At 36.2% G+C, this 18,482-nt stretch overlaps 1 protein-coding gene and 1 long non-coding RNA gene across 4 annotated transcripts in view; one reads left to right on the forward strand and one right to left on the reverse strand.

Moving 5' to 3' along the window:
• LOC114239731 (uncharacterized) overlaps positions 1–18,482 on the reverse strand; it is a 109,188-nt gene that overhangs the window by 61,574 nt on the left and 29,132 nt on the right. For all 3 annotated transcript variants that reach the window (XM_028170090.2, XM_028170088.2, XM_028170089.2), the window contains exon 2: positions 6,566–7,051. In XM_028170090.2, coding sequence (XP_028025891.2) covers positions 6,566–7,031 — 466 coding nt within the window. In that variant the 5' untranslated portion in view covers positions 7,032–7,051. The remainder of the gene's footprint in view (positions 1–6,565; positions 7,052–18,482) is intronic.
• On the forward strand, positions 14,365–17,964 carry LOC149502390 (uncharacterized). The gene is made up of 2 exons (XR_016323593.1): positions 14,365–16,354; positions 16,446–17,964. It is a non-coding gene; the product is annotated as an uncharacterized LOC149502390 (long non-coding RNA).

Below are 18,482 nucleotides of genomic sequence, written 5' to 3' on the forward strand. Positions count from 1 at the left end.
GCACGAACGAGATCCATGTCAATATCGGCGGCTGCCTTAATCAAGGATGTCTTGAGTGACTCCAAATTGGGATGAGGCTTTGAGCACGCCTTTTCCTCCAAGTGTTGCCATATCTTGTAATCTAACGGATTAAAATCTGGACTGGAGGAGGGCCAGTCTTCGTGCCGAATGAAGTCGATTTCACGCGCCGCCAGCCAGTCTTGTGTGCTCTTCGCTCTATGAGCTGGCACCGAATCTTGTTAGAATACCCAGTGCCTGTTATCGAACATGGTATGAGAAACAGGTTCCACAAGGTTCGTCAGGACTGTATTTTGATACACAACTGCATTCGTTTTTACACCTTTCTCACAAAAATGTACCTTTGTTAAGCCCCAATAAGAAACTCCCAACCATACCATGAGCGAGGATGGAAAATGACCTCGTTGGACACGCGGAATACGGTTGCTCGCTTCTTCACTACTGTGTGCGTACTCCTTATCATTTTGTTTGTTGTAGCTCTCTTCTACGGTAAAAATTTTTTCATCCGAAAAAAGAATTTCCCGATATTTTTTTCCCGCGTACCGCTTCAACAAAGCGCGTCATCTCTTCAGTCTCAGGTCCATTAGACGAGCATTCAAACGATGTCCTGTTTTTCTTCGATATGCCCGAAGCCCTAAGTCTTCATTTAACGCCCTTTTCACCGTGGTTCTGCTTAACCCCATCTGAAGGGCCAACAGTTTCTGCTTACGTTTGGGATTTCTTTGAATTCGCGCCTTCACAGCTTTTATCACTGCTGGAGTCCTAACAGACCGAGGGCGACCACTTCTTGACCTGTCATCTACACTAGAGTCTTCATTGTATCGTTTGATGGTACGATAAACGAATCTTTTGGTTATATACAAATTTTTCAGTATGTTAAAAATTTGAATTGGCGCGTAACCGCAACGATGCAACGCAATAACTGCAACACGGTCTTCTTTAAGCGTCCACTCCATATTTAAAAATGAGTAAAATTCTAAATGTATACATTTTTATTTTCATGAACAATTCGAAATTCGAATTCAATAAACTTTTTTGTGGCCAGCATTCTAAAAGAAAAGTTTTTACTGTGTGACAATACTTATGACCTGACTAGTTATTTTCATAATCAATAATAAATTATAGTTCCCGAAGCGAAGCGAGGGCGGGTCGCTATTTATATTGTGTAATTCCGTCCAATAGATCTCTATGTCACAGCCAACTACTCTGAACGTTATTGACATTATATTGATGGTATTTGCATACACCAAGCTTACTAGACTCACAAATTCAAAAATACGTCATTCTTTATTTCTATACACCGATGTGAACTTTGAGACGTACGATAAAACTTTTGTAACTTATATTGTATTGTAAAGGCTATGAGAAACTTCAACCTGAACGTATAAGCACTTCGTAGCAGAAATAGATAGGATAGTTGGTGTCAGCTAATGTGGACTCAGAATAATACGAAACTTCAAATAAAGAAGGTAATTTATAGATTTGACCAGAGATGGAGATAGTTATTATTGCAATGGAACACAAACTATGATGGTCTCAATTTAGGCGATATATATTCTGGTCTCAGACTACGGTAATGGATTACGCAGTAATTCTTCTGGACTAATAAAGAATAGCACAAAACGAGGGCTTTTTGTAACGTCGCTGCAGTATCGACATTCAATTATATCGACTAGAGGTCCCGCAGTTCGACTATAATTAATTGGATTTGTAAGTTTTTACACTATTATGATTGTATTTTATACTTCTATAATCACAAATTTCGCCAAGACTACACTATAAAAAATATTATCAAAGACAAACCATATTCTATTCTCAATTTGACAACAGACGTCAAGAACAAAAGTTTGACAATAAATAGTATGCATGCGTGTGTGCGTCAAATACACGGTATGTAGTGTGTGTAATGTTTTCTTTATTGATTTAATGTATCTTTTATGCATTATTTAAAAAAAATATTAGTATTGTTCACTTCTTCTCTATAGGTATGCTCTATAAGTGTGCAACATTTCACACTCCTCCGTCCGCTTAATTTTCGTAAAAAGGGATACAAAGTTTTTGCTTCACGTATTAATATATAGATAGCTGTCATTGACGAATCAAATCAGTCGATAATTAGAAGCAACAATAGATAATTAGGTCGAGGTGCCCGTGAATAAATTATGGGCATGCAACAAAAACTCGGTATCAATGTCTCAACAGGAACGACTAGATGACATTGAAATTATACGTTCATTATTTACGCGACCCACACAGTCAGCCTACAAGCTGCGTTTCCGTTGTTCTCCCATATAATGTACCTTCCTTTGTTTGTATACATAGATCGACGTAAGAGCTCAAGTAAGTACAATGGGCTTCATTATTTCTTTTGAATTAAAATTTAGAAGTCGTAGCCTAAGGATTGTGGTGGATAAGACGTCCGGTGCATTCGTATCAAGCGATGCAACGGTGTTCGGATCCCGAAGGCGGGTACCATTTTTTCTAATGAAATACGTATTTAACAAATGTCACGATTGACTTCCACGGTGAAGGAATAACATCGTGTAATAAAAATCAAACCCACAGAATTATAATTTGCGTAATTACTGGTAGTATGACCTCTTGTGAGTCCGCACGGGTAGGTACCACCACCCCGACTATTTCTGCCGTGAAGCAGTAATGCGTTTCGGTTTGAAGGGTGGGGTAGCCGTTGTAATACTGAGACCTTAGAATTCTCAAGGTGGGTGGCGATGTTTATGGGTTCCAGTAACCACTTAACACCAGGTGGGCTCGTCCATCCACGTAAACAAAAAAATAGGATACTAGCGTAGGTATATCACATTTATATCCTGAACATATAGCTCGTCGTTAAATTTTTATGTGTAGGTACTGTTGAATACTGAAGTATTGAAGCTGCATTTGATGTTCTCGGGTTTTCAATTGTGCCTGATGATTTCAAATGTTTTTGTTGGCAAATATACCTTAACTGCTAGACATTAGGGCAGGAAACCGTTATGTCAATTTGTAGGAAGACAATCGCTCTTTAGGGACTTTTTAACGCGTAACGATCGATATGAAAAATCAGATTACGGCAAGTCCGATTGTAAGTGCTAATTAATCGATATTAGAAATGCGAAGAGCACATCCCAACTTGCCTAGAAGGGCATGCATACGAGTAAAAAATCTAAATATTTGTACTAATAATGAAATCGTAACGACTGTGTGTGTTTATGCTTTGTCCACATTCACAACCGTACCATTTAATGTGCCAAGTCTATGTAATTGATATGTATTTTATTGGCCCTTAAATTGTATACCGATTGATAAGGTATTCGTTATAGAAAAAAATACTTTTTTCGACTGAATTTTGAAGTGTTTTTTTTTATTAAAACGTTAACCTCCTCCATCTAAGGCCTTTTGTTTTTAATAACAAATAAATAAACATCGTAGATTTACTGAAGATGCAGGCGTCTCCCAAATGAGTAGGTACCTACCTAATAAATTTGGAACAGAAAAATACTAACGACTTGTGGTCGTCGTGGCCTAACGGATAAGACGTCCGGTGCATTCGTGTTGAAGCGATGCACCGGTGTTCGAATCCCGCAGGCGGGTACCAATTTTTCTAATGAAATACGTACTCAACAAATGTTCACGATTGACTTCCACGGTGAAGGAATAACATCGTGTAAAAAAAAATGAAACCCGCAAAATTATAATTTGCGTAATTACTGGTGGTAGGACCTCTTGTGAGTCCGGACGGGTAGGTACCACCGCCCCGCCTATTTCTGCCGTGAAGCAGTAATGCGTTTCGGTTTGAAGCGTGGGGCAGCCGTTGTGACTATACTGAGACCTTAGAACTATATCTCAAGGTGTGTGGCGCATTTACGTTGTAGATGTCTATGGGCCCCAGTAACCACTTAACATCAGGAGGGCTGTGACCTCGTCCACACAGCTAAGCAATAAAAAAAAAAAAAATACTAGAAACGAAACCCTGTTTATTTTGAATTAATGTAAAATACATTGTGTAACCCATGATTATGTTGAAGTATACTTCTATTTGGGCTGTACAAAACACAGGAAGTCAATAGCAGCGGTTGGTAAAATACAGCAATAGTTGGCCAAAAGGTTTGGTAAAATGCACAGTACTAAAATACATTATGAAACTCATAAATGATTGAACGAAAAATCCCAGTACTATTTTTAACAAACTTATATTTAATTGCAAATGTATTGTAATTATATTTAATAAAAAATGTAATTCGGTGCTCGTGCTTTTAAAACTTGAACTTTAGTTGGAAATAGAAAAGGCTTTGAACCACAAAAACAGAACGCAGTCTTCCGCAGCAAATAGCGACCAGAGAAAAAAAATTGTATAATCAGACTTAACAATTAAATAGGTACAATTCTAATGGTTTTAGTAAATTAACGTTTACATAGTTTTCACTTCTTTACGAAAGTATTTGGATTTAATATCCTATTAATTTTATTCATTTTTAATTAAACATTAATCTTCATAGTCAGATTCAAATAAGCTCAAATAAAATTGTTTTGACGGTGTAATCCGCCATCTAGTGGTTGTCAATTTAACTTTATAAATATATGCGACAGTCCAGTATTTTGTCAGTAGATGGCGTTATTGTGGACTAGCCTTGATTTCGACTTTCTTATTTTTGCTGATAGATGGCAGTACTATTCTCAATACAGTGAATCAAAAATTTAAACAATTTAGCGTTATTTGACAATTCAGTAAATTACAAAGCTAAATATGTGTTTTAATCGATATAATTCTCCGAGAATATTTTTTTGTCTTCTTCTTCTTCAGATAACTGTAATCTACTTGTACATACATCCTTCTTGTCTCGAATAGACAAAGCAATCGTTCATTGGCATTAAGACGTGTAAAATGTAGCTTAATTTATAGTTTAAAATATTTGATGTAATTATGTAGTTAAGTTGCCAGTTAAAACACACAAATTGGAGCATAATAAAAATCATTTAACAACCAGTTTGAGTTGTCAGTATCTGCAAACATCATTTACATAATAACGTGCATTATCATCTTGGATATAATAACAGTATAAAAGCGACTGTGTGCTGCGCAAAAATACCACGTTCGGTAAATAGTTTTGCTAACGTCAGTACTTGTAAATAGATTGTGTTGCAGTTCGGTTACGCAAAACGTTTGTTTTGTACTAAATATAATTTAGATTGGCACGATGTTTTACTTTAGACTAACAAATGAATGAATTTTTTCTTAAATATTCGTATCTAAATCACAAATCATCAATCTGAATTCGTCAAAAAACTAACCCGGTGTTTCGTTAAGTTATATGAATAACTTTAAACTTTTAACTTTAGTTGAGTCGACTATTATCAAAGGCGGCAATCTGACTTTTGGACAATGATTGGTAAATCAGAAAAACGAATTATTGACTTTGTATTCCATTGGCAGTCACAAAACTCTTCGGAACGACATCTTAGATAAATAACAGGTTAACTATTAACCTTTATTTAATGCAGGTTTTGAACCGTATTCTTTGAAGGAGACGATTATATTCAAATAAATCTGTATTGACATATCAATAAAAATGTTTTGTCCAAATGCACAGATTGCCACCTTTGATAATAGACGACTCAGTTTATACAAACGTTTTTAGGTATATCTTCTCCGGATAATAATAGTAGAGAAAATATTCATTAATAAAATCTCCAATGCGGAGACATTTTATTTTGGCACATTTAGAATTACGAACATTTTAATCTTACAAAAAAATGGCCCATTTTTTCGAAGTTCAACAACAATATTTTGCTTACTATTGATTTTGCTCTTTCAAATGAATGTTGTCTATCAGGTAGAGTTGTTTGTCATTTCGGTGCTTTATTTAAGAAGCTTTGGCAATAGATCATAAAAAACCTGTTTGTCAAGATACCCGTAGATATATAGATCGTTTCATTCTAAATAATTATGTTATAATCAATTGTTCCTATATTATTAGTAGTTATTTCTGTATCATTCAATTTTTAAGTAGCAATGAGCATACAAAACCGTGCATAAGATAGGGTATTAAATAATACTAGTCCAGAGTACTTCTTTACTCATCCAAACAAATATATTGTGGTACTATGCTGATTATACTACATATTTGTGAAAAATAAATGTTAAAAAAACATTTTAAATTGTGTGTTTGGAATTATATTTGTATACTGCACTGTCGATAACAGAAAAAAATATGTATACAAGTTCTCCTTGGATGTAGAGAAAAAAAACAACCCGTGTAAATTACATAAACACGTAGCATTATCATGTAGATTTGAATACATTCTAAGATTTGAATCTTGTTCATATACTTATCAAAACATAGGTCAAACTTAAGATTTCACTTAGTATTCATTATAGCGAGTATTTTAAAATAAATACCTGTTCTAATGTTATTATTACGGCATATGATGCTTATATATTAACGATTTGTTTCAATATTCAATAGTTAACAAGCTTAGGTATATGATTTTGAGGATTATTTGACATTGATACTTAGCTTAAAAATGTATCGATTAATTCAAAACTTACCCAGGTTTGCCGGCGTTCTGCGTCTTCGGGCTGATGCTCTCCTGACAACAGTAGATACCAAAGAGTCCATTTCACTTCCTGAATCCCATCTCGGCCTCTGCGGAACGGGTCTCTGGATTCGACTGTCGTCCTCCGTGTCCCTGTCGCTGCTGGTCGGAGGAAGGTGAGATTCGTCGCTCTCTGGCGGCGGTTCCACTTTGACGTGTTTATTGAACGCGCCGATCATGGTAACATCGTGAATATCATCCGAACACGTGATCGGATGGGTCAAAGTTCGACGTATGTTGCTTTTCCTATGCTTCACTTTCACCGACCCCTCTGATAGCGAACGTTTGCCGTTCAATTTTGTATCCGTTTTTGTGTCACCGCGAGCACACTTCAGATCTGATGGAGACAGGGATTTCTTTCTTGAATGCCTTCTTTTGTTGCACCGCTTTGGTCGGCTCGACTCGCGTGCTGTCTGCATCGTTGCTACATCTGGCTAGGCTGTAACAAAATTAAAACTGCAATTAATTAAAATACATTTGGTAGGCAGCGGCTTGGCTCTGCTCCTGGCGTTGCTGAAGTCCATGGGCGACGGTAACCACTCACCATCAGGTGGGCCGTATGCTCGTCTGCCTACACGCGCAATAAAAAAACAAAAAAAATATATATATTTAACCGAGCACAATGCGACGAAGTAGATGATTTTTTTATGTTATATATTAGTTATAATGTAATATTTTTTTAAATAATGATAATGAATTCTTAAATTAATTAATGATCAAAGAATAGCTTTAATTCTTGAATTAATGAAAATTACCATCTAACTAAAAATGATTCCGGTTCAAGATCAAGTTATAATGTTTCGTGTTTAGATGCCCTCGTCTCAGTCAACGTCGTCCCCTGAAGCATGTAGCGTGAACTAGCGTGCAAGAACGAGTTTTTTCTTTAACCAAATTAATGCTTATAAAAACTTACTTAAGTAAGCACAGTGAGAAATATAAAAATTATAGCATTGAGCATTTTTCGTAGTGTAATACGTAATAGCTAAATTTTAATTATTATTATTATTATTTACATAAACATATAAATATTATTTACGTAGGTACCTAACTATGTAAATTTACTTTTATAAAATATGATGTAACTTTTCAACGTTTAATATAAAAATGTCTTCAATTATTTCTATAACAGGTTTATGTTCAAAGAAGACTGCACATAATAACATTTTTAAGAGACATAACGCACATACGGTGCTGTAAAGACGCTTATGCAATTTTTGTTAAAACTATACTGAGTATGAGAAAATACATTTTTTAATAGTTATCAGCGAGATATTTGCTTTTACTGATATAGTTTAAATATTATCGTTTTTATTTCTTTAGTCTAGAATAACTATATAATAAGATGGTGGTGATGTTTTCATTCCGTTTCTCCTGAAAAATTAAATAATTTGCCTAAGTGACGTTATCGCACCGTATGTGCGATAATATAAAAACCTAGTGGGGTAGCTTCTTCTTCTCAGTCGTATGCACTCTTGGCAGAGTGGTCGTGGTCATCACTTTGGTTGGTGGTGCGCTTCACCAGACGTCGCCATTCCTCGCGTACCGCGGCCCTTCTTGTGCACTCGCTAACGGGACCGTTTAGAGCTGCCTTTATTTGGTCGGTCCATCGTAACGGTGATCTGCCGCGCGGTCTTGTACCCTCTATCATGCCCTGCACCACAAGGCGCTCAACTGAGTCGTCACCCCGCCGCGACACATGCCCGAAGAAAGTGAGAATGCGACCCTGAACGATGGAGGATAGTCGCTGCTTGATGCCGAGTTCCTGTAGAATTGACTGATTCGTTCTGAACTCTGTCCACGATATTTGCAGCATTCTTCTCCAGCACCACATTTCGAGAGCATCTATCCTCTTTTTCTCACTTTCTCTCAATGTCCAGGTCTCAGCAGCATAAAGAAAAATGGGGAAGACCAGTGCTCTTACAAGTCTGATTTTAGTGGCTTTAGTGATATTTCGATTCCCCCATATTTTCTTCAGCCTGTCCATGGCTGACCTCGAAACAGCCATACGCCGCTTAATTTCATCAACGCACCCGCCCGTGTTCGATATCAATGCACCTAAGTAAATGTATGACTGTACGACATCGCAGTTCGCAATTTTTGTGACCTTTGGCGAGTTATTATTAGCACGGTCGACAATCATGACACTTGTTTTGTTGCGGTTAATTTTAAGTCCGAAATCAAGACTGACGCGTTCCACTCTACCGAGTAGCTCTTCCATCTGGCTAACACCTGACGCGACTAAAGTGATGTCGTCTGCATAACGAAGATTTGAAATCTTCCGACCTCCGATAGTTATTCCATCCGACCAGTTTTCGAGGGCGATTCTCATTATAAGCTCCGTATATATATTGAACAGGAGCGGTGATATAATACACCCTTGGCGAACTCCTGCGCTAGGGTGGAAGTGACGCGATAGAATGTCATCTATTCTAACTGAAGCTGTTCCTTCCTCATAGAGTCGCCTCAGCAGATGGACCAAGTGTTTGGGGGTACCCATGGCCAAAAGAGTTTCCCAAAGTTTTGGCCATTTGACAGAATCAAACGCCTTAGAGAAATCCACAAAGCATAAGAACGTAGGCTTGTTGAATTCCCGGGATTTTTCGATGATCTGTCGAACGGTTAATATTTGTTCTCGTGTACCTTTACCCTTCACAAAGCCGGCCTGTCCAGGAGCAATTTCTTTAGAGAGGTACGATTTAAGGCGCTCGTTAACGATACGCAGCAATATCTTGCATGCGTGTGGAATCAACGCTATGAGACGGTAATTACTGCAGCTTTTTGTCGAGCCTTTTTTATGCAGTGGCACGAAAACAGTATGAACCCAGTCTTGGGGCCAAGTTCCAGACTGCCATATTTTATTACACAGGGTATGGAAAATTTCAACGCCATACTCCCCAGATGCCTCAATCGTTTCAATTGGAATGGCGTCCTTCCCTGTGGCTTTCCCTTTCTTAAGATGTTTTATTGCAGCCCTAACCTCATCCTTAAGAATGCTCGGCTCTATCTCTTCATCTTGAGGTGCTGTTGGATCGAAACAGTGCGAGTTAGGATCTTGAAACAGAGATTGGCAGTACTGTTTCCACGTTTCGGAAATATCCTCAAGGTCTGTTACTGTTTCACCTTGTGAATTCTCAATAGCCCATGTTTTTGAAGATAGAGTTTTAGTTAAGGATTTAATTTTCTGATGAAGATCTCGTGTTTCATGCTTATTAGCGTGTATTTCTAGTTCAATACAGAGGTTTTGGAGATACTGATTTCGGTCCCGTCTGCATGCTTCTTGTATCCGAGCTGATTTAGCATTTAAAGTCTTCAGATCAGCTCCCGATGTCTTCAATCGTCGTCGTTCCTCTACAAGAGCAAAGGTATCGACACTCATCCAGTGTTGACGCTTATGAGTCTCATTCGGTATCTTTGATGCAGAGACTGCAGTCTGGAAGAGTTCTCTTGCTCGGCTCCACAACTGATTTGGAGTGGCAGATTCTAGATTTATGTCAGTCCAGCGACTCCAATTTTGCTCTAGTGTATTTACAAACTTGGGTAAGTCTGTAGGCTGGATTCTTCGCTGCTTGTCAACCTTCCTAGCAGCCTTAAGTTTGAGTTGTATTGTTGCTACCAGAAGTTCATGGTCTGAGCTACAGTCGGCTCCGGGCAGGGTGTGAGCGTTCCTCACAGAAGTTTTCCACCGTGAACTAATCATGATATAATCAATCTGATTTCTATGACCAGTTGGAGATGTCCATGTATACAGCCTACGTGGATGATTTTGGAAAAAGCTGTTACATATCACTAAGTTGTGATCGGCAGCAAACTCTAACAGACGCTCACCCCTTTCGTTACGCTGGCCCAACCCGAATTTGCCGGCGGTCTGACTAAGCTGATTTGCATTTGCTCCAATTTTTGAGTTAAGATCACCCATAACTATAAGTAGCTCTCGATTGGGTATCTTAGACATGGTGTTTTCCAAAGCGCAGTAAAAATCTTCTAAATACTTATCACTCGATGAGCTTGTTGGTGCGTAGACCTGTATGATGTTCAAGTTTACCGGTGCTGCCTTAATTCTTATACTGAGTACTCTATCACTCACGGACTCATAGCCCATCACACAATCGTTGATGCCCTTTGGTATGACAATCGCGACCCCATTACTGCTCTTTGTATTATTTCCAGAAAAATAAATAGCGTGTGCATCAGTAAGAAAGTGGCCGTTACTTTTCCAATGTGTTTCAGAAAGGCCACAGACGTTAAGTTCGCACCGGGTTATTTCTTTCTCTAATATATGAAGTTTTCCAGGTTGCATCAAGCCACGCACATTCCAAGTTCCTATCTTCTGAATGTGACGTATCTTTAAAGTTCCAGTTGTCCAGTTTCCATGCAGTGCCTGGTCTCCTACACGTACATGGCCGGTATCCAATTTAACACCGTCTGCCCCGGACGCAGAGCGGCGCCGGTTGCTAAGCGGATCGCATGGCCACCGTTGTTTTCCATTTCGTAACCTCATGATGACTTTCTTGGGAGATTAGTGTGGTGGTTTCCCCTTGCCTTCCACACCGCAGTAGTATCCGGTGACCCGTCAACTGATATCTAGTATTCGACACTACAGAGGGTGCTGCTGCCCACCCACTGGGACATCCCTCAGCCGGTTTTCACGGCACCCACGGGAAGATAGGGGAAGATGCTATTCTATTATCCGACATCCTACGGAGTCCACACTTTTTAAGGAGATTTAATTCCTCATGGTCTGTGGCTACCAATTATCGGGTTATTTAACCGCCGCCCGAGGCTCGGCGTTGTTGTTGCTCGTTTGGCACCACCCGGGGAGCACGTGTAGGGTGAATATTGTAAAGTTTGGTAGAACCTACGGACGCGAGCAACTGCACCCCCCTGCACCCACCCCCGGGGTAGCTATATTGTTGAATTTATTCCGACATTCATATTGTAGAACAAAGTCACTCAGTTTGAAAGCATTGAAATAATTACCAAATGTAGCCTAACTATCTTAGAATAAACACGTGCATCCATTATCTAAGCGTAGTCATATTATCAAAGGGTTGTGCAAACTGTCCAATGTTTAAAGCACCTTTTAATTAGCATCGTGATCGTGCAGACAAAAACGAATTATTTCAACAGTTTCCTTTACTGTTAATTTTATTTGATGTACAATCATTTTATTAAATTACTACCTGTACCCGTCCGCTTCGCTGGGCATTTAAAATTAACATTATAATTTCTCACCAACACAAAGATTCTCATCATTAACGCCCCCGCAACTGGTGTAGGGAGTCCAACACTCATATAAATATTAGCCTATCTATTAAGTACATGTGTTTTCTACATGGATACCAAGTTTCAAGTCAATCGGATGCATGGTTCAGTAGCTATAACGGAACATCCGCAGTGCGATTCCAGTGGTCTTTCTTGCAACGTACCATCCAGCTATGGAATGAGCTCCCCTCCACGGTGTTTCCCGAGCGCTATGACATGTCCTTCTTCAAACGAGGCTTGTGGAGAGTATTAAACGGTAGGCAGCGCGGCTTGGCTCTGCCCCTGGCATTGCTGACGTCTATGAGCGACGGTTACCACTCACCATCAGGTGGGCCGTATGCTCGTCTGCCTACAAGGACAATAAAAAAAAACATCCATAAAAACCATTGTAGATTTATATATTAGTATACATAATAAATTGAATTCGTACTTTTGTGACGATTCAGGGCCCGTACGGTATTACCTAAGTATTATTTTTACTCTACATATTCGCTGGTAGTCTAAGGGGCTAATCCAACTTCGTGAGGACGGGATTTGGTATCAGAGCCCAGAAACATACGTCAATCACAACGCCCACCTTGAGTACTATCTAAAATTCTAGAAAACTTAATTAAAACTACTTTTACGAGTAAATTTGCGTTTTTTTATTGTCATTAAATAATTTACGAGGTTTTAAATACTTTACAGTTTTCGTGATCACGAACGAATAAACATTTTTGTTGCCGTATATCAGTAGAAGGGACGAGCTCAATGCTAGCGGCGTTAAGTAAAACTCAAGATGTTACAAAGCCCCAGCCCACTGAGTTTCTCGCCGGATCTTCTCAGTGGGTCGCGTTACCGATCCGGTGGTAGATTCTGCGAAGCACTACTCTTGCTAGGGCCAGTGTTAGCAACACACCCGGTTTGAGCCCCGTGAGCTCACATCGTCCGGTTACGCTGACATATCCTCTCAAGACTATCAGCTTAGGTAGAAAAAAAAACCGCGTCAGGGGGTAGCTAGAATAGACCCTTAGGCTACTAGCGAATAGGTAGAAAAAAAATAATTACAAATTACAGCGCTAACACCGAGTAGACAGTCAGTTTGAAGGCCCGCTTAAGAACTTAAAAAATTCTAGAACTACGTCAGTTATTGTTGATTTTAAAGCTTCAACATTAGCATGTAATTTAGATACAAAATAATTTGATGAGGCAATGAACAAAAAAGAAGTTCACACGTAGATTTGACTTCCGTTGCTTCATAGATTTCAATGATTATAAAATGGTGTTTTAACGTCAACATAGAAAAAAGTATGTAACAATTGAATTTTTTTTATTGTTAGTAAAGTAATATATATATATTTCATAAATAACAAAAGTTATTTATGAAACCATTGTTGTAAGGATGTTTTTATCAGCTACGCAAATATTAAATTTTTTGCTCTTTGTTCAAGATTAAAATGAAGTAAATTTCTTATTTAACAATTAATATATGATTATACCTGGACGATGAGCCTTTTTACAACAAACAAACTAGTAAAACAAAGCATTTGTGATCAGTGAAGAATAGTAACTTGCAATTTCAATTTTAAATATTCATTTATGTAAATTAAATTACGAATTTTTTAAACTGTTTTAATTTATTCTCCTTTGCATAAAAATTACGTAAATTTTTTTATTGTGTAATTTATTTTTAAACAGAGCCTATAGAGGAATTACCTTATTAACGAATTCCTAAGATTACTTCTAATCATTTGAGTGATAACAGTTATGATTATTTTCTGAAATAATCTAAATACGTCTATCGTTTTAAACCAAAACTACAAATTTATTTATTTTAATTTAATTAAAATTTATACGTCAAATGAGGATATGGATAACGGTGATGAATTTACTTTAAAAATATTTCTTTTATGGGATCGAAAAAACACTTAGATTATTTAAAACATAATTTATCTTTTTTAATGCCTTCAAGACCTGTCCAGACACAGACGAGCTTAGGGTCCATGATGAGCGGTCACCGCTGCTCGTGGACGTCAGCAATACCAAGGGCACAGCCAAGGACATTGCGTACCGCTAATATCCGTAATTTAATTTAAATTCTTACCACTTCTAGACTAAACTAATAACTAAAAGAACAGACTTCAACGAAATTCAAAAGGTACTTTACGGAAACACAGAAAGTAAACCGCGTAAATTGAATCACAAAATACAAGTCTGCGACCGCACGCCGCAAGCCTAGGAAACATTATCTTTACTGCATCGATATCGCAGCTTCGTTTTCGCAGAACAAACACGGGCGGCGCGGCGTTCACGATAAAAAATCGAGTAGGTAAATATGCATAGACATATGACACTATAATAGTGCTCACTTTCGCTAATGCGAAACTCTTGCGGAGTCAGAAGACTAAATAAACTAGAGGTCCCGCAGTAGTCGAAATTCGACTATAATTAATTGGAATTGTAAGTTTGTGCACTATAATGATTGTATTTTCAACGCCAAGGCCAGGGGGGTGCAACTCCCATACAAAGGAAAATAACATACAACTAGCGTCATCTTTAGGAACCGGCGAGGTCATTTTTGAAACGTTTTGGCCTTAATGAACTAATAAACTCACTAGATGGCAGATACGAGTTCTGACTCAATAAAAAAGGTTAGCATACTTTGAAGCAGTGCTTCCATTTTTAGGGAATTCTCCCTTTTTTAGGGAAAAATAGCTGATATTTTGGATGATAAAGACAATTTAAAAAATATAAAAAGCAAAGCCTATACTAGTAACTGTTGTGAATTTTAAAATAAACGGTTTTTAAAGTAAAACAATGAACATTTTATTTTATGGAGAGAGAATGACATTAAGTCGAGTTGACAAGTAAAAGAATAAAACAGAGTTGTGTATAAAAACTATTAAGAAGGTTTGATTCAACAGTAACCCTCTAGTAAAGTAAATCATAGATTAAGCCACTGCTTTTTTCTTAGGGATTCCCCAGAATCCCAATAAGTATAATCCGCCAAACTTTTATTTACCTATTTTCGTTGATGTCACCAGAACTTACTTGTATTGTAATATACAGGTACTTCATGTACCATGAAAGATTATCATGGTAATTTCATTTACGAAAACCTTGTAATTGTCATTTCACTTTTGCTAGCAGTTCCTTCTTCAAAGACTGAGGTGGAAAGATTATTCAGTGTTCTCAAATGTAAAAACTGACAAAAGAAACAGGCTTTCTAATGAAACCCTGAACGGCTTGCTTCATAGAAAGTTCCCAACTTTGCCAGCAAACAATTGCTCAATTTTAGAACCGAACAGTGTTAGGTTGCGTGCAGCAAAAGAATATAAAAGAAATGCGTCGACTTCCTTGAAAATTCTAATCCTATAGATCTATGATCTTCTGGGGGCGTTTATATTATATATACCTACATTAAATAATATGCTGTGGTTTATTTTCTGTATTTTATTTATGCTTTCTATATAAAGGATTTATGAAAGTTGTCTAGGAAATTTTAGGGATAAATTCAAAAGAAACTAGGGTAAAATGTGTTAAAAAAAACTTAAGTGGAAACACTGCTTTGAAGTTTTCAAAATTCCAGGGCCGTAAAACAATCTCAAAAAAAAAAAAAAAGTTTTCAAAATGTCGTAACGATTTAATTTTTTAAATCGTTTTTTTTTGGTCTTGGTGTGAGTTATTTTACGTTGTAGTATTAATTTAGAGCATCTTTTAGCTTTATGAGAATATTAGACGATTAGACATTGAGAAACTCTGTTTTGAATTCTCTTTAGACATAACTTGGTTCCAATACTTTTTTCTTCGTTAGCGTTTCGTAAGCCTGTGTAACAATTTTCGTTTCTTACAGAAAGTTTATTATTAAAAATCAGCATGCCTCGAAGATCGAAAATGAAATGCTATTTCGGATGCCTTGATAACGGTGAGTTTACACTATTTTCCCGGTATATTATTTGCTAACAGAATTATTATTCATAATATAATTAAATGAATTAGCACCAACTAATGGTCCTTCCTATTTCTGCTGCCTAGCTATCATATATGTTAAGTTTGATTAAAACAGTCGGTGTTAAGTCTCGTACTATCACACACACAACTCAGATAATAAAATTGTCTCGAGTGGGTGGAAGTATTTATGTTTTGCAACTCAGCGTATTATATGCTTATTGTCAAGTGGGCCCGAACTAGTTTTTTGGAATGATCAATCAGTCATGCTTTCCTGTTTAAATAAAATACAGCACAATTGATCTCACATCCAAAGTTAGATGATGGCATTCACATTTTGTTTCCTGGTGTTTGATAACCAAGTTACACCAAGTGGCCTGTGACCACGTTCATCCTTCTACCCAATATAAAATAATGTTTTTATTTTTGTAGACAAAGGTTTGATAATGACAAAATTTTATGGAAAAATTATAAGGAGTACTAAAATGTCTGAAACATGAAAAGATTGATGCACTATATTTGAACCAGAACGTGTTATGTAATATATTAATTTGTAAGTATGATTACATTAACACTAAATTTTTCATGGTCGTATTTTTTCAATATTTGTTACATACTTAAGATACTTTGTTTCTCCGTTTCAGAAGAGAAACTGATTCAGCAAGGAATGTGAACTCACAAGGGATCTTAATTTTTTTTAAATATGTTTATAATTTATAAATTAATAGATGAAATAGTTCATAAGAACTAAATTGATGCCAATTTTGTTTTAAAATAGGTTGTTTAGTTCTTATAGTTATACTATTACGTTTGAATAGTTGTAATTAGTAAGTTAGTAATATATGAAAATACTGATATAAATTTTTGTAAATGAGCTTTTGTAAATTCTACGAGAAGATGATTTTAATTAATGATCAAAAGTCAACGATCTTCAAAAGCATTATTTGCAATTATTTAGATTAACTGTGGAATATATTTGCTAACTTGTGTTTTCTGTATGAGCAGATATAAATGAAAATGCCCAAACATGATTATGTTTCTTACATTTTCATTATGTGAAATCAATATGCTTGTGACTGAGTATATTAATAATTTATTAAAACTTAAGTGATAGACAGCAACCCCTATGACACTGCTGAAGTTTATAAGCACTGGTGACCACTTATCATGAGCCGGGTTGTGTGCTCGTCTGCTGTTGAGTGCAATAAAAATTTTCGAGACCCTTTCTATTATTTAGATGTAATATTAATGTACATTTAATTTGGATTAAAAGATAAATTTACATTTTATGTTTGCATGTGTATGTTTATAATTCATTTGCATGTAACGAACATCAGTTTCTTTTGTAACAAAATGCAAACTAATGGTTTGTAATGAATGTAATTAACTTTATGATGATTTTCTTTCAATCTGCTGTTTGTTTCATCTAGTATTACCAAAGCTAAAGCATCAGAAACGTCAGAATAGAAATAATTTAGTTAAAGAATAAAAGTATAACTATTGTAATCATGTCTAAGATTACTATAAGTGTCATTAAGTACAAACTATCAATATTTAAGAGTACTTTAAATCATCATTACATTTTTTAAACATTTTTTTGTTTTTTTTTTGTTTTTCAAATCTTGTAACAAAACGTTTGTGCAGAACAAAATGTCACATGTTATGAACATGATTGTGGGTTGATCGTTTCTTAAATTTCTAAATGTTTATAAGAATGCTAAGAATAATTTAGTATTCACTTTAGTGTGTGTATTATCTCTACAATGCTAGTTTAAATGACAATTATTGTATGACGAAGCATAGGTAGTATTTATAGATGTAATATTTTCATACAAGGTCATGATCTGTCACGATCAACTTTAAGCAAGAACTGCTATCATTAAGAAACAAATTTATTAAATTTAATTCAAATTGTCTACTATGTTTATAATGGAAAGCTGACATGTTTATATTTCGCACAAATGACTTAATTGACATTGAATGATTTGATTATCTAGACTTAATTAACTTTTAGATAACTTTCGATTTAATGTTAATAAGTACGCTAGTAGGATTAATCTAGAGGAGTTATTGTTATTCGAAGTTTTATACAATTGTACGTTCATACAATCTTTTAACCGAAAATTGTTTGTAATATAGGGAAATTAAATAGCTTACAGAGAATTACAGCTTTTTATTTTAAAAAACTGTTTTCTCTCTGTATGAAAAGATCTTATCGATTAGAATGCTGAACACAATCAAACATTCCTTAATATCTCATAAGTACTACCGGGAATTCCAGCGATTCTAAACGATAAGATTTTTTCATAAAGAGAGTTATTAAAAATATTAAAATTACTAAAAAAGCCACCTGGTGGGGGGTAGGGAGACTAATAATCGACCGTAGCGACGCCTGCTGGACCGGGCTTTAACTAAAGCAAAAATAAAAACGAGAGTTGCGCATCTATCTCTAATATATTAAGTGTATAATCTATGGCCAAGGCTACACTATAGAAAAATATTAATAAAGACAAACAATATTTAATCTATTGTCAATTTGACCACAGACGTCAAGATTAAAAGTTTGACAATAAATAAATAGTATGCATACGTGTGTACATAGATTATACACTTAATATATTAGCGTGTGTATGTCAAATACATTGTGTAGTGTGTGTAATGTTTTCTTTATTGATTTAATG

This window comes from Bombyx mandarina, chromosome 09 (assembly GCF_030267445.1).
Source record: "Bombyx mandarina strain Sakado chromosome 09, ASM3026744v2".
Taxonomy (NCBI): domain Eukaryota; kingdom Metazoa; phylum Arthropoda; class Insecta; order Lepidoptera; family Bombycidae; genus Bombyx; species Bombyx mandarina.